A 15,071-nucleotide genomic window follows, 5' to 3' on the forward strand; every position below is an offset into this window, starting at 1 on the left:
TGTGGTTTTGGTTGTTTTTGGTTGGGTGGGCGTGGAGATAACTGGGGGTATTCGCATGGGTGGTTGCAGTCTTCATATACTGGGGAGGTACTGAGGAAGACGGTCAGGTAGGGTGGTCCTTGATGGGTCTTTCTATTTTTTTTTTTTTTTTTTTCAAAATGAAATGTGTTTGTAAGGGTAATGTAAGCCATTTTGTTTGAAAGGCAATCTCTAGGACGATTTCGTTTGTTACTTTTGCTGAGAGTGTCGACCTAAGATCAGTGTCCTGAACAGTCTCGCCGTGTGTATCGAGCCATATCCTGACAGACTTATTCTGAATGAACTTCTTAGATTTTGAGAGTTCGGGATTTTGGGATGTCGTCGACTTGTAGTTGGGTTTTGGTTGTTTTTGTAAATATAAGGCGTAGGGCCGTTTTTGGTATTTCGCAGCCAGTCTAAAAAGAAGTGATTAAGCTGTTCATGCTGTAAATGTCTAAGATTGACAAAAGTTACTTTTAATCAGAAACCGCGGCTATTTGGTAGTGAAAGGCATCCTTCACAAACCGGATCACCCATGTGGGTAGTTTGAGTTCACCGTGTTATGAGAACTGAGAAGAGATCCAATAGTACTGCGTCGCACACTAAGACAAAAGAACGGGTGGTGAATAACACGAGAATGACGAAACCAAACATCACGTAGATGAAATTCCTAATTAATAGAACTCATTAAATTGCTTTTCGTTTACGTATAAAAGTAAAAAGGAGGGCAAAAAGATTGCAGCACCACAATTTCACACATGATCTCCCACTGTATTACTCACTGTGGCGGTGGGCGGCTTGACGCTCGTTGATCGGACGGGAAACAGTATTTTACCCTACCCCCGGTGGCCGCAACCGAAAGTGAACAATTTTGGCGCACTATATGGAGCCGGAAAATCTGACTGTGTAGTTGTATGCAGGAAATTTTAAATATTTATCAAATTGAAAAGCAGTTTAGCATGGATGTTGTATGCAGGAAACCAGTGTAGTAGGCTCATAGCGATCCACTGAAACCACTTAGATTTACAAGTTAAATTGTGAAAATTAACCTTGGTGCTAAAATGCCTTATAGTAAAGAAATACCTCCCTACGGTGCTTCCCCAAAGTGCAAAAAACAAGAGAACATTGAAAAGTAGAGAATACCCCATCAGCAGATAAGGCATAGAGCTTCCTACAACACTTGATTTAATTCGCTTGATTTTTCTTGAAAAACATAAAACAAACAAAAACATAGTTCCCAGTTATGACAAGAATCAAATTATCCTTGACATCATCAATAAAAAAAAAGAAAAAAATTGGATGTACCTCAATAGTACGCTCAGACGCAAAATCCAACGGTATTCGGAGTTACATTACCGGAATCCTGAGGATGATCAGGATTATGAGCAAACTTTCGAAGATTCTGAGATTGACGACCTCGAATTTCTTATGAAGGAGGCTTTCTTTTGCCACGATGGTAAAGAATCCAACTTCAGGAGAATTCAGCAGGAAAAATTCATCAAGGATGCTCATTCCGCCTCCGAATTGAAAGTTAAGTTGAATTACTTCTCTTATAATGATCACAATCTCGCAATGGAGATTGACAATCCTTATAACATATCGGTTAATGATATGGAAAAGGCTATGAGAACGATGGCCTTTGAGAAGTTGAAAGGATTCCACACTGCGAACGCAGCCCTTCAAAAACAACTTTCTACCAATTCTGCAGAGATGTCGACAGAAGGAGCAAACACTCCTTTTGCCCAAAATCAAAGAAAGGAGGTTGGCTGTCGTGTTCGCAAGACCATGGTAGACCTGCTTCCTTCCAGATTGCTTCGCATCCGTGTTGGGGGAAATCAATCAAGACTCCCCCGATTTCGTGAAAGCAGGGAAAGGCCTCGTATTTATACCTGAGCGGCCAAAATGATCAGGAGATGCCCCGCACCCCCTTGATTCGTATCCGTTTGGTTGAGGGGTATGTCTTCAAGGGGTGCACAGGATGCCGTTATTTGAGGATGGTTAGTGGACTTTTTACAGAGGATTCCATGAATGTATGTTTGTTTGTTTTTTTTTTTATTGATCTGATATTCATTAAGTAAAAAGGAAAAAAATAGATTTTTAAAATGATTCGTTGTTCAGGGCTCTTGACGAATAAGTACAATGGGAGATTTACGAGGCTTATGGGTAGAATGGTTGCAAAATCCTGCACCACATCGTGACGTCAAAAGGCAAATGCTTCTTTTATCGATTCTTTATATAGAGCAGCTTTTCTTCAGTTTACTGATTGTTCTTGTATATCTCGATCGGCTGTTTAAAACCGTTAGGTGCAACGGTCTCTTGTGGTATGGTGATATCAACAAATGCACAAGTAGATGTACAACTTACAGGTGATTTGATCCAAAATGTACAACTAGCAGGTAATTGGATTCAAAGAATTCTGCTTGAGAAGTTCAATCATATTATTCAAGATGTCGGTTCTTTATTTCCTTCAAAGTGGCATTCTTGCCGATATTCAAACTCCTTTGACTATATCGACATCACAGCATCTCGTTGTTAGAACACATACAGATTCATCGAGAGGCATTCACACCAACATACTGAATGACTTTCCTTATTTTAGAGCTTTTTCAGCACCTCGATCGCTCACTAGCATGCTGAGACCCCCAAACCACCTCAAAAACTCCTAGACTGTTCAATAAATAACTGAAACGCCTACTCCTCCCAACTCAATACCCTACAACTTTCCATCATTACCTGTCAATTCAAACTACAAGCACCTTTCCAATAACCTGTCCATTCAAAATATACACATTGCTTAGGCAAAACTGAGGGCCTCAGCCTGCTCGTTGTAACGGTAGCCCTTGACTGGGTGGGCGTCACAGATGGCCTTGATCTCCTCCAAGTCTTGTCTGGTCAACTCGATGGGAGAGCCCAAGTTACGGTCAATCTTGGGCACGGTGGTGCCCGAAGTGATGGGCAAAATCTTGGGGATCTTTCTGATGCCGTAGAGGTTCTCGGACCCGCCGACGGAAGAAATCCACAGCAAAGAGAGCGACTCCAAAGTGGTGCCCTTCTTGTGTGCGTACTCCTGCAACGCCTTCACCAACTTGGCATTGTGCCAGAAGTTGTCGCCGGAAAACTTGCCCAAACCACCTCTGATGTCACCAGGACGGTTGCACAACTTGAGGTAGCCCTCCAAGTCGTTAGCGGCAAACTCGGTGAGGAAACCACGGTTCAAGGGGGAGTACGCAATCACAGGGATGTTGTGCTTGCTCAATTCCTCAAGAACACCATTGTGGAGAATATCTTGGCACATCAAGTGGAACTCCACCTCGACCACCGAGACAGGAGCAACGGAGAGGGCTTTTTGGATCGAGCCGGCGCCGACTTCCGAAAGCGAAATACCGTCGATGATGCCCTTTTCAACAAATTCGTTGATGTAGCCGATGGTCTGCTCGTAAGGAATGGTAGGGTCCACTCTGGCAACCTCAAAGAGCAACTTGGGTCTCTTGGACTTGTCGGAGGGGAAGTACGAGGCGAGCTTCTCAATGGACTTGGTCACGGACTCCTTAGATCCGTCTGGGGCGAACTTTTGCAAGTTGAAGCCGCCCTTCATGGAGACAATCAAATCGGGGTAATTGGCGCCGTACTTCTTCCAAAACTCCTCCTTCAACTTCATATTGATGTCGTTGGGGCCGTAGAACTCGCCACCGACGATAAGCTGGGTGTTGTGTTTCTCAATGGCATGTTTCAAACACTCGAAGCCTTGCTCGTTGGAGATGGGCTCTGGAGTCCAGGTCATGGACATGGTACCGTAGGCGAACTTTCCTGGGATTTGCACGGACATTTTTTTTGGATCTATTTGATAACTGTTTCTGGAATGGGGGTTTGCAATTGGACGGGTGGAGGCTCTTTTATAGTAAACGGTGAGCTCTTGAGTAGCAGGCGATGAAGCAACGCCGGGCGTAGGGCCCGATTGGGAAATTCCACCTGTCAATGGACGACGGTGGCTTGTGTGCAGGAATATGCCCGTTTGCAGAAGTACATCCGTTCTGTGGCTCAGTGCTGCTGATAATGGTCTTTTAGACCTTGTTCTAAAAGCATAACCGACGCGGATCACGTTCTAGCGGCGGCTGTCTCCGCCAGCGAAGGCGAAGCACGTGTCCCGATTAGGCAGGCACTCCGAATCTCAACGTTCTCCAGATTCGCAAACGGTGCCTATTTCGCAGCCATTTCCACAGCCTGCTCCCACTCAAAAGCAGAAAACCTGGTCGGATGGAGCAGACTTCATCGTGGTCTTGTCCCAGCCCAAGCCCTGGGAGATCTCAATAAGACTACGTTTCATCTCGGGAGGTCCACACACAAAGAGCCTGTTCTCCAGCAGCGGAGGAGGCAAGTGGGTTTGCATCATCTCGGAGGTCACGTACCCCGTGGAACCGTCCCACTCCGCAGGAGGGTGGCTCAAGGTGTAGTGCACGGAGAAGTTGGGGTACTTTCTTGCGATCTCGTCCAACTCGGCCTTCAACAAGATATCGTTGGCGGTTTCGTTGGCGTAAATAAGCGAGAGTTTCGTGTCGTCCTCGGGGGTCGTGATGACCTGGGTGATCACCTGCAAAATAGGCGTGATTCCCGAGCCGCCGGCCACCAAGCCAATGTGTTTGGCCATGTTGGTTTCATATTCCAAACGGCCAACAGGACCACGGAACAACACGGTCTGGCCTTCCTTGAGAGCAGCGAATTTCCTCGAAACCTTGCCCTGAGGGTACAGCTTGACGAGAATGTCGAAAAAGCCCGTGTCAAAGCGGTTCAGAATCGGCGTGTAGTACCTGATCTCGTCCTTCCCGTCAATGGTAAAACAACAGGCGACATTGTGACCGGTAGGCACGTGGAGAACCTCGTCTTCGTGGTTGAGCTTGAATCTGTAGATGGCCAGGTTTCTGGAAATGACCGTCTTGTCGATCAACGCCAACTCGTTCCATCTGACGGGCTCAACCAGCAGTCTTCGACTCCACGCCTCATAAAAGTTCCACGAACACACAATGACGATGAAGGCAATGCTGTACGGCATGTACTCCCAGCCGAAGAGGAAGGTGCCGAAGAGAATGAGGCCGATGGGGATGTAGATCCCGTGGAGCGGTTGCTTGAGGAGCTCTCTTTTGTCTTCCATGGTTGTGGTTTGAAGAAACCAGAGCATCGCATTAGTAGGTGGGTGTGTGGTCACGTGACCCAGGAGGGATTTTCCCATTTTCCGGGTGTCACTGCCTCCAGGAGTTAAATTTATGTTGTGTGTGGCAAATTGGGGCGTGAGCTTTCAGGGGGTGCCTTTTTTTATGGATTTCATGGCTGTTTGCGTGGAATAGTTGGTGCTTCTCTTGGCTGCGAAAAGTTCGACAGAACCTTATGGAAGGACCAACACAGCCGGGGAATTCCAGCGATGACTCGAAAAAAGTGCCGTTTTGGGAAAGATCGGCCCGTTTTTGATAAAAAACCGAAATCCTCGAATTTCCAACTCCCTCGAAGTAGTGTAATTGTAGTCCATGGGAATCCCTCTCGGCAGTCCCTCGGCACGAAAATCACCCCATATGGAGACACTCCGGGGAATGTCCGGGCAAAGCTTCGATTTCGTAAAAACTAATTTTTTTAGAAAATGGCCTGTTTTTGCTGGATTGCTGTTTTCTGGCTTCTGGCCGGCCCTAGTTCCATGGAAAAGTCTGGAACATTTGAGTCTGTCCATGAGTCTGGCCCATCTATCGTCAAGAAGCCACCAACATCTCTAAAAGTTGCTTAAAAGCGGCAGCCAGAAGCCAATGGCCAATTAGGTGCTGGATGTTTCACAAATCGAGAAAATCGTGTTTTGTTGCTGTTGCTGTGAATTAGTGGTGGGCCTCTACTTCTGAGAGGTGCCACATCGATAGTATTCAGCTACACTACTTTACAACCATCCACAAAAGAAGCCAACCAAACTCACCAACCCACTCACCTCTCAATTTCTCGTTTCTGCTCTTATTATTACAATTTTCTACCCCTACACCTAGTTATGCCCCAACCCTGGTAGCCTCTACACCTCGTCAACTCAACCCTCGGATACCCCCACATCCACCTTCAGGGTCTCCCGACACCGGGTCTCCCGACACCGACAAAAATAGCCTTTCGGCAACTCCGCCAAACATGCATTTTTTCAGGAACCGTGCCTTTTTGTGTGATGTCTGGAGTGAAGAAATTCAGCCATTATACCCCATTGACCATGGGGACCGTTTCAACCCACAAAAGCCATTCTCCTTAATTCTCCAACTCCACCGCCTCTTGGCTCCTTTTGACCGAATATTACTAAAATTCCGCCAGACTAGCCAGCTTCGCTTGCAGCCGTCACAGCTGGGAATGCTAGGGCTGCGTGAACTTAAGCAGTGTTGCAGAAATCCAGACGACTTAGACGAGCGCCAGACTAATCGGAGAAGAGGCCGTTCCGAGGTAAACAATGGGCATTTTGAAAAACCGAAAAATGCTTACAATCAAGATTTTTATTGTTCTTGTCCGTTTCCCACAATGGCTTGGGTGGCTGCAAAAAGGTGCCTGAATACTCCCCTGAGGCACATCAACGGTGGGCTAAGCGACGGTCTAGGACTCGTAAAAAAAAGGCGTGCTTCGCTTGTCCAACGGCGTCCCGATTAGGCAGCGTTTCGGCTATTTCTGGCGACTATCGCCATGTCACCTCGTCAATGCAGCCCAGTATGGTTACCAATCTAGCCATCAATTCTATACCACAAGAAATTGAATAAATACAAGAAGACAATTAAACGGACAAGTATATTCTTAAATCAAACGTACAATAAACGTAGACTCCCTGGTCAAGGTTAAGAAAAAGGCTCTCCATTGACTCCATGCCAATACTCTCCACCCACTATCTGATACGCCAACGGCTCGTCAAACCCACATACGTGAATCACTAATTCCCCGTTAGGATAAGCGCCCGTGTGGCAAACTCCCGCAACCCTGGATTCTCCATAGTCCACCAAAACGTATAAAGCCAGCCCTCTCCTCCTCTAGTTCCACCCCACCATGGTCTCTGCATCCTTCTTGATCGGCCTTAGTGCCTTCTCGGCTCGAGCCCTTGCCGGTGCCAAATCAGGCATCTTCAACAGCATCGACCACATCTCTGCTCCGGAAGACTGTCTGCCTGAAACACCCAGCTGGTCTGCTACGGTTGGATGGTCCATCTCCAAGGAAATGAACGTCAAGGAAGGCGACACTTTTGCCTTGCACATGCCGTATGTGTACAAGTTCACCTCGGGCACCAAAAGCCTTGAGCTTGTGGCTGGTGATACCTCGTTCGCCAAGTGTGATTTGTTCAGCGGTGACAATGTGGTGGATTTCTGTGAACTCCAGTGTACGGCGCTTGCGGCCGTGGAGAAGGTTTCTTCGGTGAAAGGCACTGTTGAATTTCCATTTACCTTTAATGCTGGCATGCTGGGCGATTCTGTCAACTTGGCTGCCTCGACCATCTGGAAAGCTGGAAAGAATACTGTTACTTGGGCCGACGGCGAAACCAAATTATCCTGTGACGTCGACTTCACCGGCGGAAGCTCCTATGTTTTCAGCGGCAGCATCGACCACGGCGCCTACTTCTTGAGAAAAGCCGTTCTGCTCAACACCAACCAGCACTACGTTTTGGGCCCCCAGTGCCATGCTGACGGCATGTCGGGCTATATTGAAATCGAAAACCCAGACTCTGGCGTCGAGCTCGACTGCAAGTCTGTGGCTGGCTCGGTTTCGGACCAGATCAACGAGTTCTACTTTCCTCAGTCTGCTGAGAAGTGTTCTGTGAATGTGGATGAGTGTTCTGCCACCAAGGCCAAGCTTTCGTTTAGCGGCATTCCCGCTGGATTCAGGCCTTTTTTGAACGTCAATGCTGCCATTCCCAAGAAGGATTTCCGTTCTTCCAACAGCTACTCGTACAAGTTTAGTTGTGGTGGTTTCATCTTGGAGGACTACCAGTCCACCAGCTGGTACATGTACAAGAATGGTGAAACGGGAGGTGATGGTGATTATAATGATATTGTGGTTACTACTGTTACGGGAAACTACGGTTGTTCTACTGCTGTGAATACGGTGACTGGGCCCTCTACTAATACTATTGTGGTGACTGTTCCACCCAGTGAGACAACCCATGAAACCGGTGGTTTCCATAAAACTGATGATTTTGGAAGTGACGGTTTCCACAAGACCGAAAGTGACTGTGACGACGGATTCGACCACGGTCATAAGACAGAGGACTGGGGTCATAAAACTGAGGACTGGGGACATGAAACCGAAGATTGGGGACATGAAACAGAAGATTGGGGCCACAAGACGGATCACTGGGATGGCCACAAATCTGAAACCTGGGAGACCGAGGACTGCTTGACCGAGACCGAGTGGGACCATAAGACTGAGGATTGGGGTCACAAGACGGACAAGACCGAGTCGTGGGGTTTTGAAACCGACTGTTCTGACGACTTTGGACACAAAACCGACCACTGGGACAAGACCAAGACCTGGGGTCACAAGACGGATTCTTGGGAAACTGACCACCACCATACCGAGTCCTGGGAAATCGACACCGACTGTTCTACTTATTTTGACCACAAGACCTGGGAGACTGAAACCGGTATCACCAAGTCCTGGGAAACTGGTATCACCAAGTCCTGGGAAACCGGAAAGACCAAATCCTGGGAGACTGAAAACACCGAATCTTGGGGCCACAAGACGGAATCCTGGGACATTGACACTGACTGTTCTACTGATGAACACAAGACTGAGTCCTGGGACACCGACCACAAGACCGAATCCTGGGAAACCGACTGCACTGATTCTGAAACCACAAAATCCTGGGAGACTGAAACCCACAAGACGGAGTCCTGGGAGACTGAAACCGACTGCTCTACCGGCTCCGACTTTACTCATTCTGGAACCGACCACCACAAGACCGAATCGTGGGAGACTGACTGTTCCACCGAATCTGAAACTTCAACCAAAAAGACGGTTTCCTGGCCAACGGAGACGGGCCACACTGGTGTGACCACTGATTCTGAGAGCTGTGATACTGGCGTTCCTACTACCTGGGTTCCTCCTGCTGAAACCACCAAATCTGTTGTGACTGGTTCCGAGAGCTCTGAGTCTTACGGTAACAGTTCTACGAAGTGGAGTTCTGGTTTTGTGACAAAGTCTACTTACACCCACACTGAGTCGAAGGGTACTGAGTCCAAGGGTACCACTGAGTCTGAGGCCACCGAGTCCAAGGGTACTACTCACTCTGAAGGTACTACTCACTCTGAGGGTACTTCCAAGACTGAAACTCCTCATTCCGGAGAGACTACCCAGACTGGAGGTACCACTCACTCTGAGGGTACTTCTAAGACTGAAGGTACTACTCATTCAGAGGGTACTACCCAGACTGGCTTCACTCCTTCAGAGGGTACTTCAAAGACTGACTTCACTCATTCAGAGGGTACTACTACTGGTGTTACTCACTCTGAGGGCACTACTGACACTGGTATTACTCATTCAGAAGGTACTACTGAATCTGGTGTTACCCATTCTGAGGAACCTTCTAAGACTGACTTCACCCACTCTGAAGGAACTACCGAAACTGAGGGAACATCCAAGACTGAGGGAACTACTGAATCTGGCTTCACCCATTCTGAGGGAACCAAGACCGACTCTACTCACTCTGAAACCACTCAGACTGGAACCCACTCTGAGGAAACCACAAACCAGGTTCCTCCAACCACTGTACCAGACTGCTCCACTGTCACCACCACATGGACCGGAACCGTCACTTCGACCACCACCGAGTGTACTTCAGGAACCACCACTGTGGTTGTTCAGGTTCCTCCATCGCCAGTTACCACCGTCACCAAAACCACCGTGGGAACTGTTACCTTTACTACTACGGAGCCTTGTGAATCTGGAACCCAGACTGTTGTGGTTGGCATTCCTTCTGGTCACTCTGAAACTGAGACTTCTACTGAGGTGAGCCATGAAACAACTCAGACTGGTGAAACCACTGAGCACCCTGCTCCTTCTGAAACCGAGGCCTCTGAAACCCACTCTGAAGCAACCGAGTACCCTCACACTTCAGAGAAGACCACTGAAACCACTGAGAACGAGACTACCGAGAACCATGAGACTGAACACCCAGTGACCTCTGACCACCCAGAGACTACTTCAGAGCATGAGACCGCTACTTCAGGGCACGAGAATTCTGAAACCCCAGAGACCAGCTTGCCATATACCCCTGGTGCGTCTGAAACTCCAGAATTCCCTACCGAGTCTGACCATCACGAAACAGAATCTACCAGTGTCTCTGTGGGAACCGTTGCCGGAACTACTTCTACTGGTTTCACCGAGGGTCCTTCTGAAACCGCTCCTGCTGGTGAAACCTCCCCAGCTCCTGCTGTTTCAGGTTCTCCTTCTGAAAACGTCCCTGAGGCTTCTGAGACTCCAGTTGAGGGTTCTTCTGAAATCCCACACAACGGTGCTTCAGAGGACCACCAGTCTTCTGCTCCTGAAACCACCCTCGTGGAGCAGAGAACCAGAACCTTGACCCTCGGTTCCAGCTCTATCGAAGAGACTTACGAAACCAGTATTGCAACTGCAATCCAGGATTTGGTTTCTCAGTCGTCTTCTCACCTTACTTCAGTGGCTGCTAAGGAGACATCTATTGAAACTCCTGTTGCCTTCAGCTCTGCTGCTCCTTCTTCTGCCGCAGTCTCCACCTACGACGGATCTGCTGCTTCTCAATCTTTGAGTCTTTTTGCACTCGTTTTGCCTTTGATTCACTTCCTTGTTTGATGACTTAATGGTTATTTATACTTCTTCCCATCGCCGCCTTGGCTTTCTTTCGCTACTTTATATTTAATGGAATTAATAATTTTCTAGTCAGAGCGTAGACTGTGCTATAGTAGGACATACTTTAATCAGTAGCGGCAGAAACCGAGATTGATCAAAAAATAGAAAAGAAAGCGTGGGACGTTTCTGGCGGTGTATAATGCTCAATGGATGGTAATGAATAGTTTGCTGGCTGAAACCGCCCATTCATAGAGCAGCTGTGCATTCCACCTTCGGTACAGCAACGTCTTTTTGCAAACCTTATCCGTTTTTGCCGTTGTACTTTGAGTTTTCACCGTCACAAAACTCGCCCTTTCGTCGGTATCCTCGGTCTATCTCGGAATCTATGTAACACGGATAAATTTAGCATCATCTACAGCCCTATTTTATAAAGTTTGAGGCTGTGGCTTCCATGCATAACTCTTCGACTGGAGTGCCCTAAATGCATTTCTGATTCGTCTATACTCCTTCTATCGAAGTATTTATTTGTTGTAATAGAATATTTTTATTTTTTTACGTTGTCTTCAACTAGTATATATTACAAGGAGTCTGAGACAGACTGGCTTCGCTTGCAGTTCGATCAAGCGTGGAATATGTAAAGTTAAGCACCACTGCAGATACTGAAGCTTGAGGCACGGAGAAATGGATACCTGTTAATTTAACCCTAAATTAGTTGATAATTATTTGCTATGGAAAAAGTTCTTCGTGAAGAATTTGGTGGTTATTCTATCCATTCTTTATGTGCGGTTGAAGAAGACCCGAATACAACGAAAATATCCTGAAAAATAATTATGGATATATGCTTTAAGTCTCGGTTATCTCGTCAAAAAAACCTTTCCCTCTGTTTCTAGAATAGCGGGATTAATTACGCAGCAACTCGGCTATTTGAGCCACAATTGTCATTGACCTAAAGTATTGATAAGACTCAGACCTGACAACAGCTAGAGCAAAAGGCGAGTAATTGATAGCTTTTGAGGAGAAGTTGTCAAACAGATATTCCAGCAGAGGTATAGAAATGTACATCAGTAAGTCTGGCTAAGCTATGGATAGTCCAATAAAGCTCCATTCCACTTCTCAGACCTCGGCAAAGCTTAAAAGTATAGAGACACTTGAGCTTCTAAATCATTGCTAATAGTAAAACTAGACATTGAGCAATCAACAATTCTTCATCTCTCGATGTATAAATTGAGCTTGTTCCACCGCTCAATTGCCTCACCATGGTCTCTTATTCCCTCTTTATCGGGCTTGGTGCCTTTTCTGCCCAAGCTCTTGCCGCTTCAAACTCTGCTGGTTTTGTTAACACCAGAACTATTACTGAAACCGCTGTGGTAACTGTCACTCACACTTTTACAGAACCTTGTGAATGTGCAACTGAAGGGGATGGGGTTTTCTCGTCGGATCATTCTGGATCAGTCTCTTTGACCGAGGTGAGTCAAGGATCAACGGCTGAGAGCACCTCCCAGTTTACCCTGACTATTGAGAGTGAAGTTTCTAGCGTCAGTTCTGAAACTACTGAGTCCACGCAAGCTTCTGAGTCTTTGAGTAGTGTTGAGACTGACACTTCTGGGTACTCACTGACTTCCCATCAAGAGTCAATTGACTTCAATACAAGTGCAAGGGACACCACCTCTGAATACTTGCTGACTTCGGAAACTGAGGTTTCTACCACTCAGCCTGGTACCTCCAGCTACACCCAAACTCTGGATCACCAGGAGACGACTGATACTCAATCAACAAGCTTTGAGACAAACACCACCCCATCTGACACAGAGGCTTCTGGCAGTCAGTCTGAAACAAAAACTACTGAGAGTCAGTCTGAAACAACGACAACTGCAAGCCAAATTGTTGAAACGGCTTCTGAAGAGCAGACTACGGAGACTCTTACTTCTGAATCACCAGAATCTTCTGGTCCATCAAAATCGGTAACAGAGGTCTCAGTTTCTTCAAACAGCGATTCGGAGTCCGGTCTGACTTCTGAAACTCCTACTTCCAAAACAAGTGCCAGTGTTTCAAGCCATGTTTCTGAAAGCCCCTCTAGAGCCTCACTGAGCGGAACTCAATCAACAGCTTCTCCCGATTCAACAAGCGACTCGCCCACTTCTGAATCCCGTAACAGAAGTGAAACATCGACTGTCGAATCCACAACCCTGCAAGAAATTGTGACTGGCGTTGTAGCATGGGTGTCTGAGCCAACCACTCAACATGTTTCAGATTCAGGACATGTTCCTACTTCGGATTCAGGAAATGTTCCTACTCCAGGTATCTCGGTAGCTCAAGGTTCCGCTGCTTCCCACTCAATTTGCCTATTTGCAATTGCGTTGCCTTTGATTCTGTTCCTTCTTTAATCAACCTGCTGTTTCAGGCATCTTCAAACGTTGTTCTTCGTTCGCTTCATACATTTAATGGATTTCACCTCACTCAAAAAAATGCCTTCTCTAGATATCGCCAAACCTACATCGCCATCAAACACTAGTATATTAAACGGGCCCTAGCAGAAATAAACTATCGCTAAATTAGATATCCTCAAGCATCAAGCATGCTGCGGCAGGCAGCATGTGGGTATAACAGAAAGATCACCGCGATCTTAGTACTCCTCCTCTTCCTCTGGGAAAGAGTCGGTGCCAACCTCCTCGTAATCTCTCTCCAAAGCAGCCAAGTCCTCTCTGGCTTCGGTGAACTCACCTTCCTCCATACCTTCACCAACGTACCAGTGCACGAAGGCTCTCTTGGAGTACATGAGGTCGAACTTCTTGTCGATTCTCTTCCAAGCCTCGGCAATGGCGGTGGTGTTGGACAACATACACACGGCTCTCTTGGCAGAAGCCAAGTCGGAACCTTCAATAGCGGTAGGTGGCTGGTAGCAGATACCAATCTTGAAACCGGTAGGACACCAGTCAACCAACTGGACGGTCTTCTTGGCCTTGATCTGGGCAACAGAGTTCTGGACATCTCTGGTGACAACGTCACCTCTGTACAACAAGCAGGTGGCCATGTACTTACCGACACGAGGGTCACACTTGACCAACTGGTTACCTGGCTCGAAACAAGAGGCAGTGATCTCAGACACGTTGTTGGACTCGTGGTTGGCTCTGGTCTTGGAGAACACAGGGGCGTAGGAGACCAAGGGGAAGTGGATTCTTGGGTAAGGCACCAAGTTCGTCTGGAACTCGTTCAAGTCGACGTTCAAGGAGCCATCGAATCTCAAGGAGGCGGTCACGGAGGAGACCACCTGGGCGATCAAGGAGTTCAAGGAGTTGAAGTTGGGTCTGGAGATGCCCAAGTTACGGCGGCACATGTCGTAGATGGCCTCGTTGTCAACCATGAAGGTACAGTCAGCGTGCTCCAAGGTGGTGTGGGTGGTCAAGACGGTGTTGTAAGGCTCGACGACGGAGGTGGACACCTGGGGAGCTGGGTACACGGCAAACTCCAACTTGGACTTCTTACCGTAGTCGATGGACAACTGCTCCAAGAGCAAAGAGCCCAAACCGGAACCGGTACCACCGCCCAAGGAGTGGGTGAAGAGGAAACCCTGCAAGCCCTCGCACTGGTCGGACATTCTTCTGACTCTGTCCAACACGTCGTCCAAGATCTCTCTGCCGACGGTGTAGTGACCACGAGCGTAGTTGTTAGCAGCGTCCTCCTTACCAGCAATCAACTGCTCTGGGTGGAACAAGTCCTTGTAGGCACCAGTACGGACCTCGTCAATCACATTAGGTTCCAAGTCCACGTACAAAGCTCTGGGCACGTACTTGCCCGAGCCGGTTTCAGAGAAAAAAGTAGAAAAACCTTCTTCGCCACCCTTGGGTCTGTCCAATCCTTCTTGAAGGTACCCGTCTGGTCTGATTCCATGTTCCTGGGAGTACAATTCCCAACACGCGTTACCGATCTGGCAACCGGCCTGGCCGACTGGACGTTAGTTATATTCAAATTTCATCATATTCAATGCACATACCGTTAATACTGATGACCTCTCTCATTGGTTTTGCTGAGGTTTAGGGAGAGTTTTTTGAGATTTGGTTTGTGAGTGTTTACCTATCGGTGCACGCACGACCCGCGAATATAATGTATGAGGTGCGTAAGGCAGCGATTCAGTTATCGTCTATTTTCTCGATTCGGACGAGATCAAAATAGAGGGAGACCCGTACACCAGCATTATTGGGGCCCCAAAGGGTTCAGATAACGGTGGGTTGGGAGGTTCTTTTTGGAAG

The 15,071-nt window shown here is 47.5% G+C and overlaps 6 protein-coding genes and 1 non-coding gene across 7 annotated transcripts; 3 read left to right on the top strand and 4 right to left on the bottom strand.

Moving 5' to 3' along the window:
* Positions 1–752: 752 nt before the first annotated feature.
* C7M61_003779 lies at positions 753–872 on the bottom strand. Its single transcript, XR_003025417.1, has one exon. It is a non-coding gene; the product is annotated as a 5S ribosomal RNA (ribosomal RNA).
* Positions 873–1,317: 445 nt separating this feature from the next.
* C7M61_003780 (uncharacterized protein) lies at positions 1,318–1,911 on the top strand (the record flags this gene model as incomplete). The annotated part of the gene is made up of 1 exon (XM_024859114.1): positions 1,318–1,911. One exon carries the CDS (start codon positions 1,318–1,320, stop codon positions 1,909–1,911), a length of 594 nt encoding a protein of 197 aa, XP_024712788.1.
* Positions 1,912–2,812: 901 nt separating this feature from the next.
* On the bottom strand, positions 2,813–3,844 carry C7M61_003781 (pyridoxine 4-dehydrogenase; the record flags this gene model as incomplete). Its single annotated transcript, XM_024859115.1, has 1 exon — positions 2,813–3,844. The coding sequence occupies one exon, from the start codon at positions 3,842–3,844 to the stop codon at positions 2,813–2,815; it is 1,032 nt and encodes a 343-aa protein (XP_024712789.1).
* A 405-nt stretch (positions 3,845–4,249) lies between these two features.
* Positions 4,250–5,164, bottom strand: C7M61_003782 (cytochrome-b5 reductase; the record flags this gene model as incomplete). Its single annotated transcript, XM_024859116.1, has 1 exon — positions 4,250–5,164. One exon carries the CDS (start codon positions 5,162–5,164, stop codon positions 4,250–4,252), a length of 915 nt encoding a protein of 304 aa, XP_024712790.1.
* Positions 5,165–7,053: 1,889 nt separating this feature from the next.
* On the top strand, positions 7,054–10,827 carry C7M61_003783 (uncharacterized protein; the record flags this gene model as incomplete). The annotated part of the gene is made up of 1 exon (XM_024859117.1): positions 7,054–10,827. The coding sequence occupies one exon, from the start codon at positions 7,054–7,056 to the stop codon at positions 10,825–10,827; it is 3,774 nt and encodes a 1,257-aa protein (XP_024712791.1).
* Positions 10,828–12,080: 1,253 nt separating this feature from the next.
* On the top strand, positions 12,081–13,208 carry C7M61_003784 (uncharacterized protein; the record flags this gene model as incomplete). The annotated part of the gene is made up of 1 exon (XM_024859118.1): positions 12,081–13,208. The coding sequence occupies one exon, from the start codon at positions 12,081–12,083 to the stop codon at positions 13,206–13,208; it is 1,128 nt and encodes a 375-aa protein (XP_024712792.1).
* Positions 13,209–13,447: 239 nt separating this feature from the next.
* TUB1 (alpha-tubulin) lies at positions 13,448–14,840 on the bottom strand (the record flags this gene model as incomplete). The annotated part of the gene is made up of 2 exons (XM_024859119.1): positions 13,448–14,769; positions 14,816–14,840. The coding sequence occupies 2 exons, from the start codon at positions 14,838–14,840 to the stop codon at positions 13,448–13,450; spliced, it is 1,347 nt and encodes a 448-aa protein (XP_024712793.1).
* Between the last annotated feature and the right edge of the window lie 231 nt (positions 14,841–15,071).

Source organism: Candidozyma pseudohaemuli (genome assembly GCF_003013735.1).
Source record: "Candidozyma pseudohaemuli strain B12108 chromosome Unknown scaffold00010, whole genome shotgun sequence".
Lineage (NCBI taxonomy): Eukaryota > Fungi > Ascomycota > Pichiomycetes > Serinales > Metschnikowiaceae > Candidozyma > Candidozyma pseudohaemuli.